The 26,616-nt window shown below is 39.6% G+C and overlaps 1 protein-coding gene and 1 pseudogene across 1 annotated transcript in view; one reads left to right on the plus strand and one right to left on the minus strand.

Moving 5' to 3' along the window:
- Positions 1–26,616, plus strand: part of CWH43 (cell wall biogenesis 43 C-terminal homolog) — an 86,298-nt gene that overhangs the window by 16,505 nt on the left and 43,177 nt on the right. The window contains exons 7-9 of the mRNA XM_024246325.2: positions 2,184–2,309; positions 13,740–13,819; positions 25,113–25,218. Of these exons, the coding sequence (XP_024102093.2) occupies positions 2,184–2,309; positions 13,740–13,819; positions 25,113–25,218 (312 nt within the window). The remainder of the gene's footprint in view (positions 1–2,183; positions 2,310–13,739; positions 13,820–25,112; positions 25,219–26,616) is intronic.
- On the minus strand, positions 12,419–13,660 carry LOC103890408 (triosephosphate isomerase-like; annotated as a pseudogene).

The following is a 26,616-nucleotide window of genomic DNA, read 5'->3' on the forward strand; positions in this document are numbered from 1 at the left end:
AACATGTCAAATACTTCCACAAAATATTTGAAAGATGAGGAGAAAAAACATGTTAATAAGGGATCTACTTGTTCGTTTGTTCACTTATTTATTAAAAATATTAACACGATTTCACTGGTTGTCTACATTTTGAAAAAAATAATGATCATGTACCTTATGTTCCAGGAACAGTGCCAGATACTGAAGATTATGTTTTCACCTTTTTATCTGTATAAATTTGTGGGGTACAAGTGCAATTTTGTTACATGCATAGGTTGCATAGTGGTTAAGTCAGGGCATTTAGAGTATCCATCACCCCGACAGGTTACATTGTATCCATTAATCAATTTCTCATCATTGCCCCCTTTCCCGCCCTCTCACTCTTCTGGTCTACTTTATCTACCATTCCAAGCTGCTGAAATATTAAAAACACCCACTGTCCTTGCCTACCTGGAGCTTTAGTTGAATGGGGGAAACACCATATATAAAACAAGACAAATACTTAAGAAATTACAGTTGTGTGAGTGCTACTCAGGAGAAGTGAAGGCTTCTATTTGGGTTCTGTTTTTTTTTTTTTTTTTTTTTTTGAGATAGGGTCTTGTTCTGTTGCTCCAGCTGGAGTGCAGTGGTGCAATCATAGCTCCCTGTATCCTTGAGCTCCCCCCTCAACCTCCCAAGTAGCTGGGTCTCCAGGCACACACCACAATGCCTGGCTGATTATGTTGTTTTTTGTAGAGACGGGGTCTCACTTTGTTGCCCAGGCTGGTGTCGAACTCCTGGGCTTAGGCAATTCTCCTGCTTCGGCCTCCCAAGGTGCTGGGATTACATCTACCTGGGATCTGTTACAGTTCCCCTGGTGCCCTGACAGACATCCAACTACTCTGCACATTTTGCCATATGCTTTTCTACCCCATGAGCTAGACATCTGTCAGGAGAGGCTGGTTTGAAAGACATATTTTAAAATTACATGAAATATTTTTGACTTAACTTGGAGAATTTGGTATTTCTGGTAAATACTCAAGCTTTCATCTAATGAGAGAAACACATTGCTGCATTTTCTCCGTGGTAACCTTGGCTTTCCAAACTTTGTATTTCTTCTGATTTCTTCCAGGTGTGTGTACTCTCTCCTGCTTTGTTTTCTTTTCCAATGCCCTGCTTTTTTTCTTATACCAGCTTGCTTAGGGATCTGCCATGAGAAGAAAACAAATGAAAGTAAGAGCTATTCCATGCATAAGTTTGTTTTTTTAGAATTTTATGAACGATGAGTTTTTTTTTTAGTTTCTTCTCATTACTTATGGGATTGTAGAAACAGTGCATAACTACAGCTTCATACAACTAAGAACTTTAAAGAAAAATAAGAGTGATGTTATTCGATGAGGCCACAAAAGCCGAGAAATGTTGGTAATATTCAGAGTGGCTTTTAATACAACTGAGTTGAAAATAATATTTATTGTATCAGAATTTAGTTATATTTTCTGGATTCCTTCTGCTATTTCCTGGAAAATTGGACACCGCTGTTTTTGCTTGGCTTCTGACTTTTACTTGACATTTCTTAAATGCCTTAATTTCTTAATTTCCATATGGCAGCATATCTCTGTTTCCATTCTTAGTGTGTATGGTTTTAGGTAAAGTAAGTAAACTTTAAGTGTAAGCTAGTTTGTTGCGCATCCCAATTTAGCTCCACTTTATTGGCTGGCCTGTTGGCACACTGTGAGTTCCAGCATGCATCCTCTGTGAGGCCTCTGTGCCCAGAAAACTCACATCCTGGGGCAGAATTATTACAAGCACTGCCATATTAAGAGCCTACAGATGCTCCATCGTGATCCTCAACCTGGTGCACAGAAGGGCTCTTATTGCATCCCTATGGGAGCTCAGAAGGCTTCACTGTCCCCTGCCCAATCAACAGTCAGTCAAGAACACATTCAGCAACCTAACAACTAGGAAATACTCAAGAAATTCAAAGAAATATGCATCGGGAAAAGGCTGGGGTCCTGTCATTTAAAGCATGATTCCTAGAACCCTACCTGATATTTTCCAGTTATCAAAAGCACTACTAGAGTAATTGTTTAGGTTCTGAGATAAATTAAATCAGTACATGAATTTCCAGGGTATGTTCCTTTAAAAGAACTCTCAGCTGCTGTAATACAACATTGGAAGGGTTTTTGGATCAGACTATAACATATTCTTTCTTTCTCTTATAAAAGGGACAATGATGTTAATTATTGGGCTGAATATGCTATTTGGTCCTAAGAAAAACTTTGACTTGCTTCTTCAAACAAAAAACAGTTCTAAAGTGCTTTTCAGAAAGAGTGAAAAATACATGAAACTTTGTAAGTATAGTTTTACATTCTTAAAAAAAGTAATTATATAAAATTCTAAACGTATGAAATTAAAGAGTATAATGATCCCTCATGTATCCTTCATCCAGTTTCAGCAATTCTCAACATTTTGCCATGTTGTTAACAGCTATCTTCTCTAGTTTTTTAAAAAAATTATACTTTAAGTTCTAGGGTACATGTGCACAATGTGCAGGTTTGTTACATAGGTATACATGTGCCATGTTGGTTTGCTGGACCCATCAACTCGTCATTTACATTAGGTATTTCTCCTAATGCTATCCCTCCCCCCTCCCCCCACCCCACAGGAGGCCCCGGTGTGTGATGTTCCCCACCCTGTGTCCGTGTGTTCTCATTGTTCAATTCCCACCTATGAGTGAGAACATGTGGTGTTTGGTTTGTTGTCCTTGCGATAGTTTACTGAGAATGATGATTTCCAATTTCATTCATGCCCCTGCAAAGGACATGAACTCATTTTTTATGGCTGCATAGTATTCCATGGTGTATATGTGCCACATTTTCTTTTTTTTAATTATTATTATTAATATTATACTTTAGGTTTTATGGTACATGTGCGCAATGTGCAGGTAAGTTACATATGTATACATGTGCCATGCTGGTGCGCTGCACCCACTAACTCGTCATCTAGCATTAGGTATATCTCCCAATGCTATCCCTCCCCACTCCACCCACCCCACAACAGTCCCCACAGTGTGATGTTCCCCTTCTCATTGTTCAATTCCCACCTATGAGTGAGAATATGCGGTGTTTGGTTTTTTGTTCTTGTGATAGTTTACTGAGAATGATGATTTCCAATTTCATCCATGTCCCTACAAAGGACATGAACTCATCATTTTTTATGGCTGCATAGTATTCCATGGTGTATATGTGCCACATTTTCTTAATCCAGTCTATCATTGTTGGACATTTGGGTTGGTTCCAAGTCTTTGCTATTGTGAATAATGCTGCAATAAACATACGTGTGCATGTGTCTTTATAGCAGCATGATTTATAGTCCTTTGGGTATATACCCAGTAATGGGATGGCTGGGTCAAATGGAATTTCTAGTTCTAGATCCCTGAGGAATCGCCACACTGACTTCCACAAGGGTTGAACTAGTTTACAGTCCCACCAACAGTGTAAAAGTGTTCCTATTTCTCCACATCCTCTCCAGCACCTGTTGTTTCCTGACTTTTTAATGATTGCCATTCTAACTGGTGTAAGATGGTATCTCATTGTGGTTTTGATTTGCATTTCTCTGATGGTCAGTGATGGTGAGCATTTGTTCATGTGTCTTTTGGCTGCATAAATGTCTTCTTTTGAGAAGTGTCTGTTCACGTCCTTTGCCCACTTTTTGATGGGGTTGTTTGTTTTTTTCTTGTAAATTTGTTGGAGTTCATTGTAGATTCTGGATATTAGCCCTTTGTCAGATGAGTAGGTTGCAAAAATTTTCTCCCATTTTGTAGGTTGCCTGTTCACTCTGATGGTAGTTTCTTTTGCTGTGCAGAAGCTCTTTAGTTTAATTAGATCCCATTTGTCAATTTTGGCTTTTGTTGCCATTGCTTTTGGTGTTTTAGACATGAAGTCCTTGCCCATGCCTATGTCCTGAATGGTAATGCCTAGGTTTTCTTCTAGGGTTTTTATGGTTTTAGGTCTAACATTTAAGTCTTTAATCCATCTTGAATTGATTTTTGTATAAGGTGTAAGGCAGGGATCCAGTTTCAGCTTCCTACATATGGCTAGCCAGTTTTCCCAGCACCATTTATTAAATAGGGAATCCTTTCCCCATTTCTTGTTTTTCTCAGGTTTATCAAAGATCAGATAGTTGTAGATATGTGGCATTATTTCTGATGGCTCTGTTCTGTTCCATTGATCTATATCTTTGCTTTGGTATCAGTACCATGCTGTTTTGGTTACTGTAGCCTTGTAGTATAGTTTGAAGTCAGGTAGTGTGATGCCTCCAGCTTTGTTCTTTTGGCTTAGGATTGACTTGGCGATACGGGCTCTTCTTTGATTCCATATGAACTTGAAAGTAGTTTTTTCCAATTCTGTGAAGAAAGTCATTGGTAGCTTGATGGGGATGGCATTAAATCTGTAAATTACCTTGGGAAGGATGGCCATTTTCATGATATTGATTCTTCCTACCCATGAGCATGGAATGTTCTTCCATTTGTTTGTATGCTCTTTTATTTCCTTGAGCAGTGGTTTGTAGTTCTCCTTGAAGAGGTCCTTCACATCCCTTGTAAGTTGGATTCCTAGGTATTTTATTCTCTTTGAAGCAATTGTGAATGGGAGTTCACTCATGATTTGGCTCTCTGTTTGTCTGTTATTGGTGTATAAGAATGCTTGTGATTTTTGCACATTGATTTTGTATCCTGAGACTTTGCTGAAGTTGCCTATCAGCTTAAGGAGAGTTTGGGCTGAGACAATGGGGTTTTCTAGATATACAATCATGTCATCTGCAAACAGGGACAATTTGACTTCCTCTTTTCCTAATTGAATACCCTCTATTTCCTTCTCCTGCCTAATTGCCCTGGCCAGAACTTCCAACACTATGTTGAATAGAAGTGGTGAGAGAGGGCATCCCTGTCTTGTGCCAGTTTTCAAAGGGAATGCTTCCAGTTTTTGCCCATTCAGTGTGATATTGGCTGTGGGTTTGTCATAGATAGCTCTTATTATTTTGAGATACGTCCCATCAATACCTAATTTATTGAGAGTTTTTAGCATGAAGGGTTGTTGAATTTTGTCAAAGGCCTTTTCTGCATCTATTGAGATAATCATGTGGTTTTTGTCTTTGGTTCTGTTTATATGCTGGATTACATTTATTGATTTGCATATATTGAACCAGCCTTGCATCCCAGGGATGAAGCCCACTTGATCATGGTGGATAAGCTTTTTGATGTGCTGCTGGATTCTGTTTGCCAGTATTTTATTGAGGATTTTTGCGTCAATGTTCATCAAGGATATTGGTCTAAAATTCTCTTTTTTTGTTGTGTCTCTGCCAGGCTTTGGTATCAGGATGATGCTGGCCTCATAAAATGAGTTAGGGAGGATTCCCTCTTTTTCTATTGATTGGAATAGTTTCAGAAGGAATGGTACCAGCTCCTCCTTGTACCTCTGGTAGAATTCGGCTGTGAACCCATCTGGTCCTGGACTTTTTTTGGTTGGTAAGCTATTGATTATTGTCACAATTTCAGCTGCTGTTATTGGTCTATTCAGAGATTCAACTTCTTCCTGGTTTAGTCTTGGGAGGGTGTATGTGTTGAGGAATTTATCCATTTCTTCTAGATTTTCTAGTTTATTTGCGTAGAGGTGTTTAGTATTCTCTGATGGTAGTTTGTATTTCTGTGGGATCGGTGGTGATATCCCCTTTATCATTTTTTATTGCATCTGTTTGATTCTTCTCTCTTTTTTTCTTTATTAATCTTGCTAGCGGTCTATCAATTTTGTTGATCCTTTCAAAAAACCAGCTCCTGGATTCATTTATTTTTTGAAGGGTTTTTTGTGTCTCTATTTCCTTCAGTTCTGCTCTGATTTTAGTTATTTCTTGCCTTCTGCTAGCTTTTGAATGTGTTTGCTCTTGCTTTTCTAGTTCTTTTAATTGTGATGTTAGGGTGTCAATTTTGGATCTTTCCTGCTTTCTCTTGTGGGCATTTAGTGCTATAAATTTCCCTCTACACACTGCTTTGAATGCATCCCAGAGATTCTGGTATGTTGTGTCTTGGTTCTCATTGGTTTCAAAGAACATCTTTATTTTTGCCTTCCTTTCGTTATGTACCCAGTAGTCAGTCAGGAGCAGGTTGTTCAGTTTCCATATAGTTGAGTAGTTTTGAGTGAGATTCTTAATCCTGAGTTCTAGCTTGATTGCACTGTGATCTGAGAGATAGTTTATTATAATTTCTGTTCTTTTACATTTATTGAGGAGAGCTTTACTTCCAAGTATATGGTCAATTTTGGAATAGGTGTGGTGTGGTGCTGAAAAAAATGTATATTCTGTTGATTTGGGGTGGAGAGTTCTGTAGATGTCTATTAGGTCCGCTTGGTGCAGAGCTGAGTTCAATTCCTGGGTATCCTTGTTGACTTTCTGTCTGGTTGATCTGTCTAATGTTGACAGTGGGGTGTTAAAGTCTCCCATTATTAATGTGTGGGAGTCTAAGTCTCTTTGTAGGTCACTCAGGACTTGCTTTATGAATCTGGGTGCTCCTGTATTGGGTGCATATATATTTAGGATAGTTAGCTCTTCTTGTTGAATTAATCCCTTTACCATTATGTAATGGCCTTCTTTGTCTCTTTTGATCTTTGTTGGTTTAAAGTCTGTTTTATCAGAGACTAGGATTGCAACCCCTGCCTTTTTTTGTCTTCCATTTGCTTGGTAGATCTTCCTCCATCCTTTTATTTTGAGCCTATGTGTGTCTCTGCACGTGAGATGGGTTTCCTGAATACAGCACACTGATGGGTCTTGACTCTTTATCCAATTTTCCAGTCTGTGCCTTTTAATTGGAGCATTTAGTCCATTTACATTTAAAGTTAATATTGTTATGTGTGAATTGGATCCTGTCATTATGATGTTAGCTGGTTATTTGGCTCGTTAGTTGATGCAGTCTTTTCCTAGTCTCGATGGTCTTTACATTTTGGCATGATTTTGCAGCGGCTGGTACCGGTTGTACCTTTCCATGTTTAGCGCTTCCTTCAGGAGCTCTTTTAGGGCAGGCCTGGTGGTGACAAAATCTCTCAGCATTTGCTTGTCTGTAAAGTATTTTATTTCTCCTTCACTTATGAAGCTCAGTTTGGCTGGATATGAAATTCTGGGTTGAAAATTGTTTTTTTTAAGAATGTCGAATATTGGCCCCCACTCTCCTCTGGCTTGTAGGGTTTCTGCCGAGAGATCCGCTGTTAGTCTGATGGGCTTCCCTTTGATGGTAACCCGACCTTTCTCTCTGGCTGCCCTTAACATTTTTTCCTTCATTTCAACTTTGGTGAATCTGACAATGATGTGTCTTGGAGTTGCTCTTCTCGAGGAGTATCTTTGTGGCGTTCTCTGTATTTCCTGAATCTGAATGTTGGCCTGCCTTGCTAGATTGGGGAAGTTCTCCTGGATAATATCCTGCAGAGTGTTTTCCAACTTGTTTCCATTCTCCCCGTCACTTTCAGGTACACCAATCAGACGTTGATTTGGTCTTTTCACATAGTCCCACATTTCTTGGAGGCTTTGCTGGTTTCTTTTTATTCTTTTTTCTCTAAACTTCCCTTCTCACTTCATTTCATTCATTTCATCTTCCAGGGCTGATACCCTTTCTTCCATTTGATCGCATCGGCTCCTGAGGCTTCTGCATTCTTCACGTAGTTCTCGAGCCTTGGTTTTCAGCTCCATCAGCTCCTTTAAGCACTTCTCTGTATTGGTTATTCTAGTTATACATTCTTCTAAATTTTTTTCAAAGTTTTCAACTTCTTTGCCTTTGGTTTGAATATCCTCCCGTAGCTCGGAGTAATTTGATCGTCTGAAGCCTTCTTCTCTCAGCTCGTCAAAGTCATTCTCCGTCCAGCTTTGCTCCGTTGCTGGTGAGGAACTGTGTTCCTTTGGAGGAGGAGAGGTACTCTGCTTTTTAGAGTTTCCAGTTTTTCTGCTCTGTTTTTTCCCCATCTTTGTGGTTTTATCTACTTTTTGTCTTTGATGATGGTGATGTACAGATGGGTTTTTGGTGTGGATGTCCTTTCTGTTAGTTTTCCTTCTAACAGACAGGACCCTCAGCTGCAGGTCTGTTGGAGTACCTGGCCGGCCGTGTGAGGTGTCAGTCTGCCCCTGCTGGGGGTTGCCACCCAGTTAGGCTGCTTGGGGGTCAGGGGTCAGGGACCCACTTGAGGAGGCAGTCTGCCTGTTCTCAGATCTCCAGCTGCGTGCTGGGAGAACCACTGCTCTCCTCAAAGCTGTCAGACAGGGACATTTAAGTCTGCAGAGATTACTGCTGTCTTTCTGTTTGTCTGTGCCCTGCCCCCAGAGGTGGAGCCTATAGAGGCAGGCAGGCCTCCTTGAGCTGTGGTGGGCTCCACCCAGTTCAAGCTTCCCGGCTGCTGTGTTTACCTAAGCGAGCCTGGGCAATGGCAGGCGCCCCTCCCCCAGCCTCGCTGCCGACTTGCTGTTTGATCTCAGACTGCTGTGCTAGCAATCAACAAGACTCCGTGGGCATAGGACCCTCTGAGCCAGGTGTGGGCTATAATCTCCTGGGGCACCGTTTCCTAAGCCCGTTGGAAAAGCACAGTATTCGGGTGGGAGTGGCCCGATTTTCCAGGTGCCTTCTGTCACCCCTGGAAAGGGAACTCCCTGACCCCTTGCGCTTCCCGAGTGAAGCAATGCCTGGCCCCTGCTTCGGCTGGCACATGGTGCGCTCACCCACTGACCTGCGCCCACTGTCTGGCACTCCCTAGTGAGATGAACACGGTACCTCAGATGGAAATGCAGAAATCACCCGTCTTCTGCGTCGCTCACGCTGGGAGCTGTAGACTGGAGCTGTTTCTATTCGGCCATTTGGCTCCTCCTCCCACCACATTTTCTTAATCCACTCTATCACTGATGGACATTTGGGTTTGTTCCAAGTCTTTGCTATTGTGAATAGTGCCGCAATAAACATATGTGTGCATGTGTCTTTATAGTAGCATGATTTGTAATCCTTTGGGTATATACCCAGTAATGGGATGGCTGGGTCAAATGGTATTTCTAGTTCTAGATCCTTGAGGAATCACCACACTGTCTTCCACAATGGTTGAACTTATTTACACTCCCACCAACAGTATAAAAGCATTCCTATTTCTCCATATCCTCTCCAGCATCTGTTGTTTCCTGAGTTTTTAATGATTGCCTTTCTAACTGGTGTGAGATGGTATCTCACTGTGGTTTTGATTTGCATTTCTCTGATGCCCAGTGATGATGAGCATTTTTTCATGTGTCTGTTGGCTGCATAAATGTCTTCTTTGGAGAAGTGTCTGTTCATATCCTTTGCCCACTTTTTGATGGGGTTGTTTTTTTCTTGTAAATTTGTTTAAGTTCTTTGTAGATTCTGGATATTAGCCCTTTGTCAGATGGATAGATTGCAAAAATTTTGTGCCATTCTGTAGGTTGCCTTTTCATTCTGATGGTGGTTTCTTTTGCTGTGCTGAAGCTCTTTAGTTTAATTAGATCCCATTTGTCAATTTTGGCTTTTGTTGCTTTGGTGTTTTAGTCATGAAGTCTTTGTCTATGCCTATGTCCTAGCGCTTTTATGGTTTTAGGTCTAATATTTAAGTCTTTAATCCATCCTGAATTAATTTTTGTACAAGGTGCAAGGAAGAAATCCAGTTTCAGCTTTCTACTTATGGCTAGCCAGTTTTCCCAGCACCATTTATTAAATAGGGAACCCTTTCCTCATTTCTTGTTTTTGTCAGGTTTGTCAAAGATCAGATGGTTGCAGATGTGAGGTGTTATTTCTGAGGCCTCTGTTCTGTTCCATTGGCCTATATATCTGTTTTGGTATGAGTACCATGCTGTTTTGGTTACTGTAGCCTTGTAGTGTGGTTTGAAGTCAGGTAGCCTGATGCCTCCAGCTTTGTTCTTTTTGCTTAGGATTGTCTTGGCTATGTGCGCTCTTTTTTGGTTCTATATGAACTTTAAAGTAGTTTTTTCCAATTCTGTGAAGAAAGTCATTGGTAGCTTGAGGGGATGGCATTGAATCTATAAATAACCTTGAGCAGTATGGCGATTTTCATGATATTGATTCTTCCTATCCATGAGCATGGAATATTCTTCCATTTGTTTGTGTCCTGTTTTATTTCATTGAGCAGTGGTTTGTAGTTCTCCTTGAAGAGGTCCTTCACATCTCTTTTAAGTTGGATTCCTAGGTATTTTATTCTCTTTGTAGCAATTGTGAATGGAAGTTCACTCATGATTTGGCTCTCTGTTTGTCTGTTATTGGTGTATAGGAATGCTTGGGATTTTTGCACACTGATTTTGTATCCTGAGACTTTGCTGAAGTTGCTTATCAGCTTAAGGAGATTTTGGGCTGAAATGATGGAGTTTTCTAAATATACAATCATGTCATCTGCAAAGAGGGACAATTTGACTTCCTCTTTTCCTAATTGAATACCCTTTATTCTTTCTCTTGCCTGATTGCCCTGGCCAGAACTTCCAACACTATGTTGAATAGGAGTGGTGAGAGAGGGCATACTTGTCTTGTGCTGGTTTTCAAAGGGAATGTTTCCAGTTTTTGCCCATTCAGTGTGATATTGACTGTAGGTTTGTCATAAAGAGCTCTTATTATTTTGAGATATGTTCTATTAATACCTAGTTTACTGAGGGTTTTTAGCATGAAGCACTGTTGAATTTTGTCAAAGGCCTTTTCTGCATCTGTTGAGATAATCATGTGGTTTTTGTCTTTGGTTCTGTTTATGTGATGGATTATGTTTATTGGTTTGCATATATTGAACCCACCTTGCATCCCAGGGATGAAGCTAAATTGATCTTGGTGGATAAGCTTTTTGATGTGCTGCTTGATTCAGTTTGCCAGTATTTTATTGAGGAATTTTGCAGTAATGTACATCAGGGATATTGGTTTAAAATTCTCTTTTTTTGTTGTGTGTCTGCCAAGCCTTGGTATCAGGATGATGCTGGTCTCATAAAATGAGTTAGGGAGGATTCCCTCTTTCTATTGATTGGAATAATTTTAGAAGGAATGTTACCAGCTCCTCTTTGTACCTATGGTAGAATTCGGCTGTGAATCCTTCTGGTCCTGGGCTTTTTTTTGGTTGGTAGGCTATTAATTATTGCCTCAATTTTAGAGCCTGTTATTGGTCTATTCAGAGATTCAACTTCTTCCTAGTTTAGTCTTGGGAGGGTGTATGTGTACAGGAATTTATCAATGTCTTCTAGATTTTCTAGTTTATTTGCATAAATAAACTAGATAGCACCCCCCACTATCAAAATTACTCACCAGAATGATACATTTGTTCATACATAATAATGTTCATACATAATAATATTCATACATAATAATGTCCATACATAATAAATGAACCTACATTGATACATCATTGTCACCCAAAGGCCATAGTTTACATTAGGGTTCACTTTTAGTTTTGTACAGTTTAGGGGTTTTGACAAATGTATAATTACATGGATCCCTCAGTGCAGTATCATACAGAATACTTTCTCTGCCCTAAACACCTCCTGTGCCCCACCTAATCATCTATTCCTCCTCCAAACCCCTGGCAACCACTAATGTTTTACTGTTTTCATTGTTTTGCATTTTCCAGAATGTCAATTTTTGTCTTTTAAGGGTTTAATCTATTTTTACCATGATTTCTGAATGTATATTTATTTAATTTGATCATCTTACTTTTCTTTTTCATTTTTCACTTTTTCTAGGTATGTTTTTTCCTTTTTCTTTTTGATTTTTTTTCATTGATTAGGGTTTTTTTTCCTTATGCCCCTCCTCCCCACTCCTCTTTCTAGTTTGGAAATTATACTTTCAATATCTATTCTTTTAGTAGTTGGTTGTTTTTCTCTCAGCACATTGAAGATATTATTCTCCTGTCTTCTGCTGTTGAGAAGTCAGCTGTCAGTGTAATTGTTTTTCCTTTGAAAATAATCTGTCTTTTCTCTTTGGCAGCTCTTAAGATTTTTCTTTGTTTTGGTGCTCTGTAGTTTCACTGTGATATATCTGGATGCAGATTTTTTCCTCCATCTTGCTTGGTAGTCTTCAGGCTTTATGAATCTGAAGAGTCATGTCTTTTATTATTTCTGGAAAATTCTCAACATTATTTCTGCAAATATTGCTTCTTTCCCATTCTTTCTCTTTCTTTTTGACTGCAATTAGATATGTGTTGGATTTTCTTATTTTGTTTTCCATTGCTGTTAACCTCTTTCATATTTTCTACCTCTATGTTTTGGGCTGCCCCTTGAACTAATTCTCTATACAGCTTTGTCTAATTTGATTGTCTTTGAGTTTCTAATTTCAATTATTATAATTATCTTTTTATTTCTAGAACTCTATTTGATTTCTTTTCAAAATTTTCTGATTATTTATTTTAGTCTCATGTTCGCTAGTCATACTTTTGAATACCCTCTTTTATTTTTGTAAATATAATAAGCATACTTGTTTTATATTCTGATTCAGGGAGTTCCAACATCTGTCTCTTTGTGGGCTTGATTCTGCAGGGTGTTTTTTTCTTTGTTTCCTGCTCATGGGAACTTGTTTTCTTGTGTGTTTTATGACTTATTTTTACTTTAAGCTCATGGTCCTTGGAACATTTTTAGGGAAAATTCCTGAAATCTGGGTTTAAAGAGTGGTCGATGTACACATGTCACACATGAAAATTAACCCAAGAACTACACATTTCCCCTTTGCACAAAATCATTGGCCAATAAATTCAATAATTTTATAAACGTTGTTATTTTAAAATAAATTTAGTTTTTTTTTTTTCCCTAGTGCCATGTGTTTATTCCCTCCCATGTGAGTGGTTCACATACAGAGCACACACAGAAGTGGGCACCATGGAAGAGGGCAGCATTCCTGGCTTCTGATGGGAGGATCTTGGCCTCACAGTGTTAGAAGGGAGAGGATGGTTTATCTCCTGCCCTCACTAGGGCCTAGGGGACCCAGGAGCAAATTCCACCCCTTCCACCTCTCAGCCAAGGAGAAGCCACCTTGGTGATGTTTAGTTCCAACCATTATAGTAAGTGGAGAAGGGATTGGCCTGGTCTCAACCATTACAGGGTGAAGATATAAACAGTAAAGGAACGTACAGTTTGGACGAGGCCACAAAAGAGGGCAGATGACACCATCAGAAGCATGTGCAGGGGAGGGGCAGTTACTGGGCTTCTGGGCTGCTTAGTCCCTTCACCTTATCTGTGATGACCTTTGTCTGCTTGAAAACAACCTTCTCAGTGATGACAGCTTCCCTTGCATCTAGCTTCTTCCCAATGCAGGCAATTACTCCAAGTCCCTCTGCCAGAGCATGGGCCACTTTCTGCTCAATCAGTTCGTCTGACTCCCCAAAGACATGCCTTCTCTCTGAGTGCCCCAGGACCACTCACGTAGCTCCGCAGTCTTTGATTATGCCAGGGCTGATCTCCTCAGTAAAGTCCCCATTAGTCACTTTGTAGCAGTTCTGCCCAGGCACAGCAATCTTGGGATCTAGCTTCTGCTGGCTGAAGTCGATATAGGCGGTGGGGGGAGAGCAAACCACCTCGGTGTCGGCTGGCACCTTGGTCGCATTCAGTGTCAATGAGCTCCCCAAGACTCTTCTTCCACCCATTCATCTTCCAGTTCCCCCATGAAGAACCTCCTGGAGGGCGCCATGGCTCTGGAGCCGAGGTGCTGAAGGTCAGTGTCAGCAAATTTATTTTATTTTATTTACTTAAAAAAAAAAAAACAATTATTTCTTTTTTCTGTTTAGTTCTGTGGCTGCTTGTTGGTGTGGGATTGTTGGGATTAGGACTACGGCATAAAGCCTATGAGAGAAAACTGGGCAAAGTGGTAAGTAATTAAAAACCTTGAAATAGAATTTTATATGGTATATATATGTGCATATATTTGTAGTTTACCATTCTGATTGAACCTGGATCTGATGACTTCAGAGCCCTGGACCCTATCTCCTTAACCCTTATGTGCCAGACTGATAAGATAGTGGGATTATTTTATGAAGTTGGGTTCTTGGAGTAGGATAGGCCCATACACTAGAGGCAAATTGTTGATGATTTTGTTTTATGGAGTTATTTCTGCCATTCATGATTTAACATATCTAAACTATGTGTATTAGTTTGTTCTTGCACTGCCATAAAGAAATACTTGAGTGGGTAATTTATAAAGAAGAATTTTAGTTATCCCACGGTTCTACAGGCTGTACAGGAAGCATGGAGGTATCTGCTCTACTTCTGGGGAGGCCTCAGGAAACTTGCAATCATAGTGAAAGGCAAACAGGGAGCTAGTTATCTTATGTGGTGGAGGAGGAACAAGAGAGAGAGGGAGTAGGTGCTACACATTTTTTTTTTTTTTTAATTTGATGGAGTCTCACTCTGCCGCCCGGCTGGAGTGCAGTGGTGCCATCTCGGCTCACTGCAACCTCTGCCTACCGGGTTCAAGCAATTCCCCTGCCTCAGCCTCCTGAGTAGCTGGGACTATAGGTGGTGTGCCACTACGCCCAGCTAATTTTTTTTTTTTTTTTGTATTTTAGTAGAGACGGGTTTCACCATGTTGGCCAGGATGGTCTTGATTTCCTGACCTTGTGATCTGCCTGCCTCCCAAAGTGCTGGGATTACAAGCATAAGCCACCACACCTGGCAGGTGCTACTCACTTTAAAACAACCAGATCTCATGAGAACTCACTTGTTCACTATTACAACAACACCAAAGGGGGTGTTTTATCATTTATCTATTTATTTATTAGAGAACAGTACCGAGGGTATGGTGCTAAACCATTCATAAGAATTCCACCTCCATGATCTGGTCACCTCCAGGCCCCAACTCCAACACTAGAGGTTACAATTCAACATGAGATTTGGTAGGGACACAGATTCAAACCATGTCACTGTAAAATAAGAAACTATTTTATATTGGATTTTCTGTACTTCTTGGTAGATATTGCTGAATACAGCAATGTGAGATTCTTTAGGAAAACTCTTACAGATAATTCTTGATTTTGCACATTATGGGTAGCTTATGCCTTGACAGGTAGTAAAACTTTTCTTGTCTCTTTCTTTCCTCTCTTGCTATCTGCAGTTTTAAATGTTTTAATATCCTTTTCTCTTTTAGAACAGTGGGCAGAAATAAGAATAAGTAATTGAATGTTGTGCTTTCTATCTGATCTGATAAAAAATCTAGTGTGTTTCATAATGCAGTCAGAGTTACAGTTTTGGTTAAAATATAAATTGTTGAGGGTTGACTTTGAATTTTAGCAATCTGTACTAGCAGGAACATTTTTCATTTTGAATAAAAAGCTACACTGAGAACATAGACCATGTTTCTCTTCTTGGTCTTTGTACTTCCAGTAACTTACAGAGTGCTTGCCAGGTATTCAGAACTAAGTAACTATTTCTTAATAAGTAGATAATAGTAGACCATCATTACATGCTCCTTTAACTGTCGGTCATTATTATTGCAACATAATGTCCATCAGAAAAGGATACCTAATGTCATCCAGGAATTCTTTTTGGAAGGAGTTATTTGAATTGGATTTAATACCTGTTCTTTTGGTCATTTGCTCATTCATTCATTTGGCTAATGATTACTGAATGTTTCTTTATTACCTGGTGCCACTGATACAGATATAAACAAGTTGGACAAGAACCTGCCCTGCCAGAGTTTGCATTCTAGTAGGGGAGAATGATAGTATTTAGAGAACAAATAAAGAAATGGTCTCATTTTAGATAAAGCTGCCATGAAGGAAACAGGATTGTAGAATGGAGGGTAACTGGGTATGGGGGATTAGAGAAAGCTGTCTGAGGAGGTGACATTTGAGATGAAATTTGCAAATTGAGAAAAAAGTGAGGCCTGGGATGTCGGCAGAAGGAACACATATAAAGGACTGAGGGAGAACCACACCTGGTGTGTTTGAGGGACATCAGGGTGACTGGCATGGCTGAAGCTCGGTGAAGAGTAGTAGAAGATGATGTGGAGAGGCTGGGGAGGGCCATACCAGGGCCTTGTAGAACACAGTGAGAAGTACTGCTTTTATTTTTTATTTATTTTCATTTTATTATTAGTATTATTTTTAATGTCAATAGTTTTTTTTTTTTTAAATGTTTTAGATGGAGTCTCACTCTGTCACCCAGGCTGGGGTGCAGTGGCATGATCTCGGTTCCCTGCAACCTCTTCCTTCTGGGTTCAAGTGATTCTCTTGCCTCAGCCTCCGGAGCAGCTGGGATTACAGGCGCACACCACCATGCCCAGCTAATTTTTGTATTTTTAGCAGAGACGGGATTTCACCATGATGGGTAGGCTGGTCTCAAACTCCTGACCTCAAGTTATCTGCCCGCCTTGAACTCCCAAAGTGCTGGGATTACAGGCGTGAGCCACTGCACCTAGCCATTGTCAATAGTTTTTGGGCAGGTGGCTTTTGGTTATGTGGATAAGTTCTTCAGAGGTGTTTTCTGATATTTTAGTGCACCCGTCACCCAAGCAGTGTACACTGTACCCAATATGTAGTCTTTTTTTGTGATCACGTTTTTTTCAATAGGTTTTTGGGGAACGGGTGGTGTTTGGTTACTTGAATATGTTATTTAGTGGTGATTTCTGAGATTTTGGTGCACTCATCACCTGAGCAGTTTAACTGTACCCAGTTTGTAGTCTTTTATTCCTCACTCCCTCCCACCCTTTCCCCTGAGTCTCCAAAGTTCATTGTATCATTCTTGCACCTTTGCATCCTCATAGCTTAGCTCTCACTTATGTGCAAGACTATATAATGTTTGGTTTTCCATTCCCGAGTCGCTTCACTTAGGGTAATGGTCTCCAATTCCATCCAGGTTGTTGCAAATGCCATTATTTTATTCATTTTTATGGCTGAATAGTATTCCATTACACACACACACACACACACACACACACACACACACACACACACATATGTATATAAAAAATCATATTTTCTTTATCCACTTGTTGATTGATGGGCATTTGGGCTGGTACTATATTTTTGAAATGTCAAATTGTGCTGCTGTAAACATGTATGTGTAAGTGTCTTTTTCATATTATGACTTCTTTTCCTCTGGGTAGATACCCAGGAGTGTGATTGCTGGATCAAATTGTAGATCTATTTTTAGTTCTTTAAGGAATCTCCACACTGTTTTCCATAGTGGTTGTACTAGTTTACCTTCCCACAGACAGTGTAAAAGTGTTCCTTTTTACTACATCCATGCCAACATTTATTAGTTTTTGATTTTTTGATTATGGCCATTCTTGCATGAGTAAGGTGGTATCACATTGTGGTTTGGATCAGGCATTTCCCTGATCATTAGTGATGTTGAGCATTTTTCCATATGATTTTTGGCCATTTGTGTATCTTCTTTTGAGAATTGTCTATTCATGTCCTTAGCCCACCTTTTGATGGGATTTTTTTTCTTGCTGATTTGAGTTCCTTGTAGCTTCTGGATATTAGTCCTTTGTCAGATGTACAGATAGCAAAGATTTCCCCCTACTTTGTGAGCTGTCTGTTTAGTCTGCTGATTATTTCTTTTGCTGTGCGGAAGTTTTTAGTTTAATTAAGCTCCATCTATTTATCTTTGTTTTTGTTGCATTTGTTTTTGGGTTCTTGGTCATGAAGTCTTTGCCTAAGCCAATTTTAAAAGAGTTTTTCCAGTGTCGTATTCTAGAATTTTTATGGTTTCAGGTGTTAGATCTAAGTCTTTGATCCATCTTGAGTTGATTTTTGTATAAGGTGAGAGATGAGGATCCAGTTTTATTCTTCTACATGTGGCTTGTCAATTATCCTAACACTATTTGTTGAATAGAATGTCCTTTTCCACTTTATGTTTTTGTTTGCTATGTCAAAGATCAGTTGACTGTAATCATTTGGCTTTATTTCTGGGTTCTGTACTCTGTTCCATTGGTCTATATGCCTGTTTTTATACCAGTACCATGCTGTTTTCATGACTAGGGCTTTATAGTATATTTTGAAGTTGGGGTATGTAATGCCTTTGATTTATTATTTTTACTTAGTCTTGCTTTGGTTATGCAGACTCTTTTTTTGTTCCATATGAATTTTAGGATTTTTTTTTCCAGTTCTGTGAAGAGTGATGGTGGTATTTTAATGGGAATTGCATTGAATTTGTGGATTGCTTTTGGCAGTAGGGTTATTTTCACAATATTGATTCTACCCATCCATGAGCATGGATGTGTTCACGTTTGTTTGTGTCATCTATGATTTCTTTCAGCAGTGTTTTGTAATTTTCCTTGTAGAGGTCTTTCATCTCCTTGGTTAAGTATATTCCTAAATATTTTATTTTATTTATTTTTTCAGCTGTTGTTAAAAGGGCTGAATTCTTGATTTGATTATCACTGATCACAGTTGGTGTATAGCAGGGCTATTAATTTGTGTACACTAATTTTGTATCTTGAAACTTCGCTGAATTAATTTACCAGTTCTAGGAGCTTTTTGGTGGAGTCTTTGGGGTTTTCCAGGTATACCATTATGTCATCTGCAAACAGCGACAATTTGACTTCCTCTTTATCAATTTGATACCCTTTGTTTCTTTCTCTTGTTCAGTGTGCTGGCTAGAACTTTCAGTACTATGTTGAATATAATGGTGAAAATGGGCATCCTTGTCTTGTTCCAGGTCTCAAGGAAATGACTTCAACTTTTCCTTATTCAGTATAATGTTGGCTGTGGGTTTATAATAAATGGCTTTTATTACCTTAAGGTGTGACCTTTCTATGCCGATTTTGCTAAGGGTTTTAATCATAAAGGGACGCTGGATTTTGTCAACTGCTTTTTCTGTGTCTATTGAGATGATCATGTGATTTTTGTTTTAAATTCTGTTTATGTGGTGTATCACATTTATTGACTTACTGATGTTAAACCATCCCTGCATCCCTGATATGCAACCCACTTGATCATGGTGGATTATCTTTTTTGATATGCTGGTGGATTCAGTTTGCTAGTATTATGTTGAGGATTTTTGCATCTATATTCATCAGAGATATTGGTTTGTAGTTTTCTTTTTTGTTATGTCCTTTGCTAGTTTTGGTATTAGGGTGATACTGGCTTCATAGAATGATTTAGAAAGGATCCCCTCTTTCTCTATCTTTTGGAATAGTGTCAGTAGGATCGGTACCAATTCTTCTTTGAATGTCTGATAGAATTCAGCTGTGAATCTGTCTGTTCCTGGACTTTTTTTGTTAGCAATTTTAAATTGCCATTTCAATCTTGCTACTTTTCATTGATTTGTTCAGAGTTTCTATTTCTTCCTGGTTTAATCTAGGAGGGCTGTATATTTCCAGAAATTTACCAGTCTCCTCTAGTTTTCTAGTTTATGTATATAGAGGTGTTCATGGTAGCATTGAATGATCTTTTGTATTTCTGTGGTATCCATTGTAGTATCATTTGTTTTGTTTCTAATTGAACTGATTCTTTACTTGGGTTATCTCACTAATAGTCTATCAATTTTATATATCTTTTCGAAGAGCCAGCTTTTTGTTTCATTTATCTTTTGTATTTTTGTTTGTTTGTTTCAATCTCATTTAATTCTGCTCTGATTTTGTTATTTCTTTTCTTCTGCTGGGTTTGGGTTTGGTTTGTTCTTGTTTCTCTAGTTCCTTGAGGTGTGACTTTAGGTTCTCTATTTATGTTGTTTCAAACTTTTTGATATAGGCATTTAATGCTATGAACTTTCTTCTTAGTACTGCCTTTGCTGTATCCCAGAGGTTTTGATAGGTTGTGTCACTACTATCATTCAGTTCAAAGAATTTTAAAATTTCCATCTTGATGTCATTGTGGACACAATGATCATTCAAGAGAAGGTTATTTAATTTCTATATATTTGCATGGTTTTGAAGGTTCCTTTTGAAGTTGATTTCCAATTTTTATTTTTATTTTTTGAGATGGAGTTTCTCTCTTGTCACCCAGGCTGGAGTGCAATGGCACAATCTCAGCTCACTGCAACCTCCACCTCCCAGGTTCAAGTGATTCTCCTGCCTCACCTTCCCAAGTAGCTGGGATTACAGGCATGCACCACCATGTCCAGCTAAATTTTGTATTTTTGGTAGAGATGGGGTTTTGCCCCATGTTGGTCCAGCTGGTCTTGAACTCCTGACCTCAGATGATCCACCAGCCTTGGCCTCCAAAAGTGCTGGGATTACAGGCATGAGCCACTGCACCTGGTTGATTTCTAATTTTATTCCATTGTGGTCTGAGAGATAGTAATTGCTATAATTTCTTTTTCTTAAATTTGTTGAGACTTGTTTTATGGCCTATCATATGGTCTATCTTGGAGAATGTTGCATGTGCTGATGAATAGAATGTATATTCTACAGTTGTTGGGTAGAATGTTCTGTAAATATCTGTTAAGTCCATTTATTCTATGGTATTGTTTAAGTGTTTCTTTGTTGACTTTCTGTCTTGATGACCTCTCTAGTGCTGTCAGTGCAGTACTGAAGTCCCCACTGTTACTGTGCTGCTATCTATCTCATTTTTTAGGTCTAATAGTAATTGTTTTATAAATTTGGGAGTTCCAGTGTTAGGTGCACATATATTTAGGGTTGTGATATTTTCCTATTGGACTAGTCCTTTTATCATTTTATAATGTCCTTCTTTGTCTTTTTAAACTGCTGTTGTTTTAAAGTTTGTTTTGTCTGATATAAAAATAGCAACTCCTGCTCACTTTTGGTGTCCATTTGCATGGAATATCTTTTCCACCCCTTTACCTTAAGTTTATGTGAGTCCTTAGGTGTCAGATGAGTCTTTTGAAGACAGCAGGTACTTGGTTGGTAAATTCTTACCAGTTCTGCATTCTATGTCTTTCAAATGGAGCATTTAGGGCATTTACATTTAACGTTAGTATTGAGACGTGAGGTACTGTTCTATTCATTGTGCTATTTGTTGCCTGAATACCTTGGGTTTTCTTTCATTTTGTTGTTGTTTTTTTAGGTTCTGTGAGATTTATGCTTTATGGAGATTCCATTTTGGTGTATTTCGAGGATTTGTTTCAAGATTTAGAGCTCCTTTTAGCAGTTCTTGTAGTGCTGGCTTGGTAGTGGCAAATTCTATTAGCATTTGTTTGTCTGTAAAAGACTGTATCTTTCCTTCATTTATGAAAGCTTAGTCTTGCTGGCTACAAAATTCTTGGCTGAAAATTTTTTGGTTTAAGGAGGCTAAAGATAGGACCCTAATCTATTCTAGCTTGTAGGGTTTTTGCTGAGAAATCTGCTATTAATCTGATAGGTTTTTCTTTATAGGTTACCTGATGTTTTTGCCTCATACCTCTTAAGATTCTTTTTTTTGTCTTGATTTTAGATAATCTGATGACTATGTGCCTAGGTAGTGATCTTTTTGCAATGTATTTCCCAAGTGCTTTTTGAGCTTCTTGTATTTGGGTGTCTAGATCTCTAGCAAGGCTAGGGAAGTTCTCCTCAATTATTCCCTCAAATCTGTTTCCAAACTTTTAGATTTTTCTTCTTCCTTGGGAACACTAATTATTCATAGGTTTGGTCATTTAACATAATCCTGAACTTCTTGGAGGCTTTGTTTATCTTTTAAATTTTTTTTCCTTTGACTTTGTCAGATTGGGTTAATTCGAAAGCCTTGTCTTCAACATTTGAAGTTCTTTCTTCTATTTGTTCAATTCTATTGCTGAGATTTTCCAGTGCATTTTGCACTTCTCTAAGAGTGTCCATTTCTAGAAGTTGTGATTGTTTTTTATTTATCCTACCTATTTCATTGGAGATTTTTCCGTTCATATCCTGTATCATTTTTTTTTTGATTTCTTTAAGTCTGACTTTACCTTTGCTGGTGCCTCCTTGATTGGCCTAATAGTCAACCTTCTGAATTCTTTTTCTGGCAATTCAGTGATTTCATCTTGGTTTGGATCCATTGCTGGTGAGCTAGTGTGATCTTTTGGAGGTGTTAAAGGTCCTTGTTTTGCCGTATTAATAGAATTGTGTTTCTGGTTCCTTCTCATTTGTGTAGACTATGTCAGAGGGAAGATCTGGGACTCAAGCGCTGCTCTTCAGATTCTTTTGTCCCACAGGATGCTCCCTTGATGTGGTGCTCTCCCCTTTTCCCCAGGGATGGGACTTTCTGAGAGCTGAACTGCAGTGATTATTTCTCTTCTGGACCTAGCTACCCAGCAGAGCTACTGGGCTCTGGGCTGGTACTTGGGAGTATCTGCAAAGAGTCCTATGATATGATCCATCTTCAAATCTCTTGACCATGGATACCAGCACTTGCTCCAGTAGAGGTAGCAGAGGAGTGAAGCGTACTCTGTGAGGGTCCTTGGTTGTATTTTTGTTAAGTGTGCTGGTTTTGTTGGCCTCCAGCCAGGGTGTGGCACTTTCAAGAGCACATCAGCTGTGGTAGTACAGGCAGGATCAAGTGGTGGGTGGGGCCATGGAACTCCCACAAAATTATGTCCTTTTTCTTCAGCTACCAGGGCCAGTAGAGAAAGACCATCAGGTGGGGGCAGAGTTAGGTGTGTCTGAGCTCAGGCTCTCGTTGGGCTGGGCTGGCTGTAGCTGCTGTGGGAGATGGGTGTGTGGATCCTAGGCCAATGGAGTTATGTTTCCAGGAGAATTATCGCAGCCTCTGCTGTCTCACACAGGTTGCCAGGGAAGTGGGAGAAAGCCAGCAGCCCACAGGCCTCACCCAGCTCTCATGCAACCCACAGCACGAAAGGCTGGTCTTACTCCAACTGTGCCCCCACAACAGCACTAAGTTTATGCCCAGGCAGCCAGTGAGCAGGGCTAGGAACTTGCCCCAGGCTACAAGCCTCCCAGCTGAGAAAGCAAGCTGACTCATAGTTCCTTGGCTGTCCCATGGACCCTGCAGCAACAATCCACTTCCTTCAAAGGGTCTGTGGATTCCCTTGGCTTTCTTGGCATGTTCCTGTGGTAGTTCTTGGAGCAAAAGTTCACGATGTGGGTCTCCATGTGCTGCTCTCTCTGTTGAAGTGGGAGCTGCAAGTTAGTTTTGCCTCCTATTTGCCATTTTCCTGCCATCCCCAAGATGTAGTCTTTTATCCTTTACCCCCTCCCACTCATCCCTCCAAGTCCCCAAAGTTCATTGTACAACTCATGCCTTTGCATCCTCATAGCTTAGCTCCCACTTATAAGTAAGAACATACGATATTTGGTTTTCCATTCCCGAGTTACTTCACTTAGAATAACGGCATTCAGCCCCATCCAAGTTGCTGCAAACGACATTATTTTGTTCCTTTTCATGGCTGAGTAGTATTCCATGGTGTACATATATACTACATTTTCTTTATCCAGTCATTGGTCGATGGGCACTTAAGTTGGTTCCATATCTTTGCAATTGTGAATTGTGCTGCTGTAAACGTGTGTCCAAGTGTCTTTTTAACATAATGACTTCTTTCCTTTTGGGTAGATCCCCAGTAGTGGGATTGCTGGATCAAATGGTAGTTCTCCTTTTAGTTCTTTAAGGAATCTCTAAACTGTTTTCCATTGTGATTGTACTAATTTACATTCTCATGCTGATTTTATTTAACTTGCAATGGAAGCCACTGTAGTGCCTCAAGCAGGAGAGTGAAGAAAAATGATATATGTCAATTTGGCTGCTCTGTGAAAAATGGATTATAGGGGGATGAGAATGGAAGCAAGGAGATAAGTTCTGAGGCTTCTTCCGCTGTCTCATAGAGAGATGATGGTGATCTTTGCTCGTGTAATGGAAGTAGAGTTGGAGATAAATGGATAGACTTAGAATATATTTTGAAAGTAGAACTGATAGGATTGGCTGAGAGGGTAGATGTTGTTGGGTGAGGAGAAGGAAGGAATCAAGGAGACTTCTATGTTTTTGGTTTGAGCAACCGGATGAAGGGAGGTGGCATTTCCTGAGAAGAATGAAGGAATAACATGTTTTGGAGTGATGACATCTAGAATTAATTACAGATGAATAGCTGTGAGAAAAAGGATAGCATGATAAATATAATATGCCTCTTGAAATCTCTGTTGATGGTTCTCCTTTCTTTACTAGGTAGTCATTAGATTTTTTTCTGTTTTTACCATTTTAAAAATTATTTTAAAATTTTTTTTTTGTCAGTACATAGTAGGTGTATATATTTTTAGGGCGCATAGGATGTTTTGATAAAGGCATGCAATGTGAAATAAGCACATTTTGGAGAATGGGATATCCCTCCCCTCAAGCATTTATCCTTTGGGTTACAAACAATTCCATTACATTCTTTATTTTAAAATATACAATTAAGTTATTATTGACTATAGTCACCTTATTGTACTATCAAATAGTAGGTCTTATTCTTCTGATTTTTTTTTGACCCATTAACCATTGCCACCTCCCTCCCTGAGTCCCCCACTACCCTAGTAGGTAATCATTTGAGATGGATACTTAGGGTTGGGCAGTGCATTATCTGACTCGCTCATGACCTAAGAGAGGACCTCGTAAAGGGGGCTGTGCTCCTGGGCCTTGACCTTTCCAGTACAGCAAGGGTGTTACATCATTCATAACTAGGTTAAAATAGGCTGACCACTTCTTCAATATGTTGAAGGCCCCTCTATATCCCTCTGTGTGATTCATTTCCCATGCAAGAGTAAACACTATCCTGAGTATTATGATTTTTTTTAGCAATTTCATGAATTCCTTTCTATTGTTACCATATATGACAGATCCCTAGACAACATTTTTTTCTATATGACATCTGATGTATGTATTTTGCAACATACTTTTTTTTAAAATTTAAAATCATCTTTCTGAGATTCCTCCTTGTGGACCTATGTAGCCCTAATTCATTTATTAGGGCTGTGTAGTGTTCCATTCCACATAGCACCATTTGTTTATTCATTTTCCTGTTGATGGACAGCCAGGCTGTTTCTAACTTTTTACTATTATAAGCAGTGATTATTACAAAACTCACTTTTCAAACATCCCTCCTAACTTCCAAACTTAAGCTAGAAGTTCACAGAAGACTAATTTGAGAATGCCATATAGCAAATATCTCCTTATTTTCATGGATTAAATGTGGGAAAATGTCTAAGGAATTTTCTTTGCTGAAATAAGAATTTTGGTGGGGAGGAGTGGAGAAAAGTGGGTCACTGAAACTGCCATTGTTCACAGTCATCCTAAACTACCATTAAAACAATCCCTCAGGCACCAACTAAAGAGGTCTCTGCTGCCATCTGGCCTTTCAGGTTTGGATATAACAATGAAGGGTGGTCTAGTCTAGAAAGATCAGCTCACCTGCTCAATGAAACAGGTAAGTCTTCCTGGAATTAGTTCCAGGTTTTGAGAAACTATTATTGTTACTTTTATTTTCAGCAGAGTCATAAGCCATAGCTTAATACAGGTATTAAATTAAATTTATGACCAGCAGATGGTCATAAACTCACCTCAAAAATGCTTCACTTTGGCAGGCAGCTGCAGGGGGACCGAGCTTCTGTAACCACTCCTGTCTTTGTTTGAGAGCAATTAATTCAGTTGATTCTGAGCAACTACTCATACTCAGTATCTTCAGGGGATTCATGTTGTGTTGTAGTTCTTAGGGATGCCCCTGCTAGTAGCTTCTGTCACCTAGGGACCCACTGTTGGGGACCAGAAGACTTGGATCAAAAGGCAGAATGGGTTGTAGGGAAAAGAAAGAGAGATCAGACTGTTACTGTGTCTATGTAGAAAAGGAAGACATAAGAAATTCCATTTTGATCTGTACTAAGAAAATTGTTTTGCCTTGACATGCTGTTAATCTGTAACTTTAGCCCCAACTCTGTGCTCACAGAAACATGTGCTCTGTGGAATCAAGGTTTAAGGGATCTAGGGCTGTGCAGGATGTGCCTTGTTAACAATATGTTTACAGGCATTATGCTTGGTAAAAGTCATCGCCATTCTCCATTCTCGATTAACCAGGGGCACAATGCACTGCGGAAAGCCACAGGGGCCTCTGCCCAAGAAAGCCTGGGTATTGTCCAAGGTTTCCCCCCACTGAGACAGCCTGAGATATGGCCTCATGAGAAGGGACAGACCTGACTGTCCCCCAGGCCGGCACCCGTAAAGGGTCTGTGCTGAGGAGGATTAGTAAAAGAGGAAGGCTTCTTGCAGTTGAGATAAGAGGAAGGCCTCCATCTCCTGCATGTCCCTGGGAATGGAATGTCTCAGTGTAAAACCCGATTATACATTTGTTCTATTCTGAGATAGGAGAAAACTGCCCTGTGGCTGGAGGCGAGATATGCTGGCAGCAATGCTGCTCTGTTACTCTTCGCTACACTGAGATGTTTGGGTGGAGAGAAGCATAAATCTGGCCTACTTACACATCTGGGCACAGCACCTTCCCTTGAACTTATTTGTAACACAGATTCCTTTGCTCACATGTTTTCCTGCTGTCCTTCTCCCCACTATCACCTTGTTCTCCTGCTGCATTCCCCTTGCTGAGATAGTAAAAATAGTAATCAATAAATACTGAGGGAATTCAGTGACTGGGGCCGGTGCGGGTCCTCCGTATGCTGAGCACCGGTCCCCTGGGCCCACTGTTCTTTCTCTATACTTTGTCTCTGTGTCTTATTTCTTTTCTCAGTCTCTCATCCCACCTGACGAGAAATACCCACAGGTGTGGAGGGGCTGGCCCCCTTCATGGGTCAGAGGGAGGTTGATTTGTGAAGCAAAT

This window comes from Pongo abelii, chromosome 3, assembly GCF_028885655.2.
Source record: "Pongo abelii isolate AG06213 chromosome 3, NHGRI_mPonAbe1-v2.0_pri, whole genome shotgun sequence".
Taxonomy (NCBI): Eukaryota; Metazoa; Chordata; class Mammalia; order Primates; family Hominidae; genus Pongo; species Pongo abelii.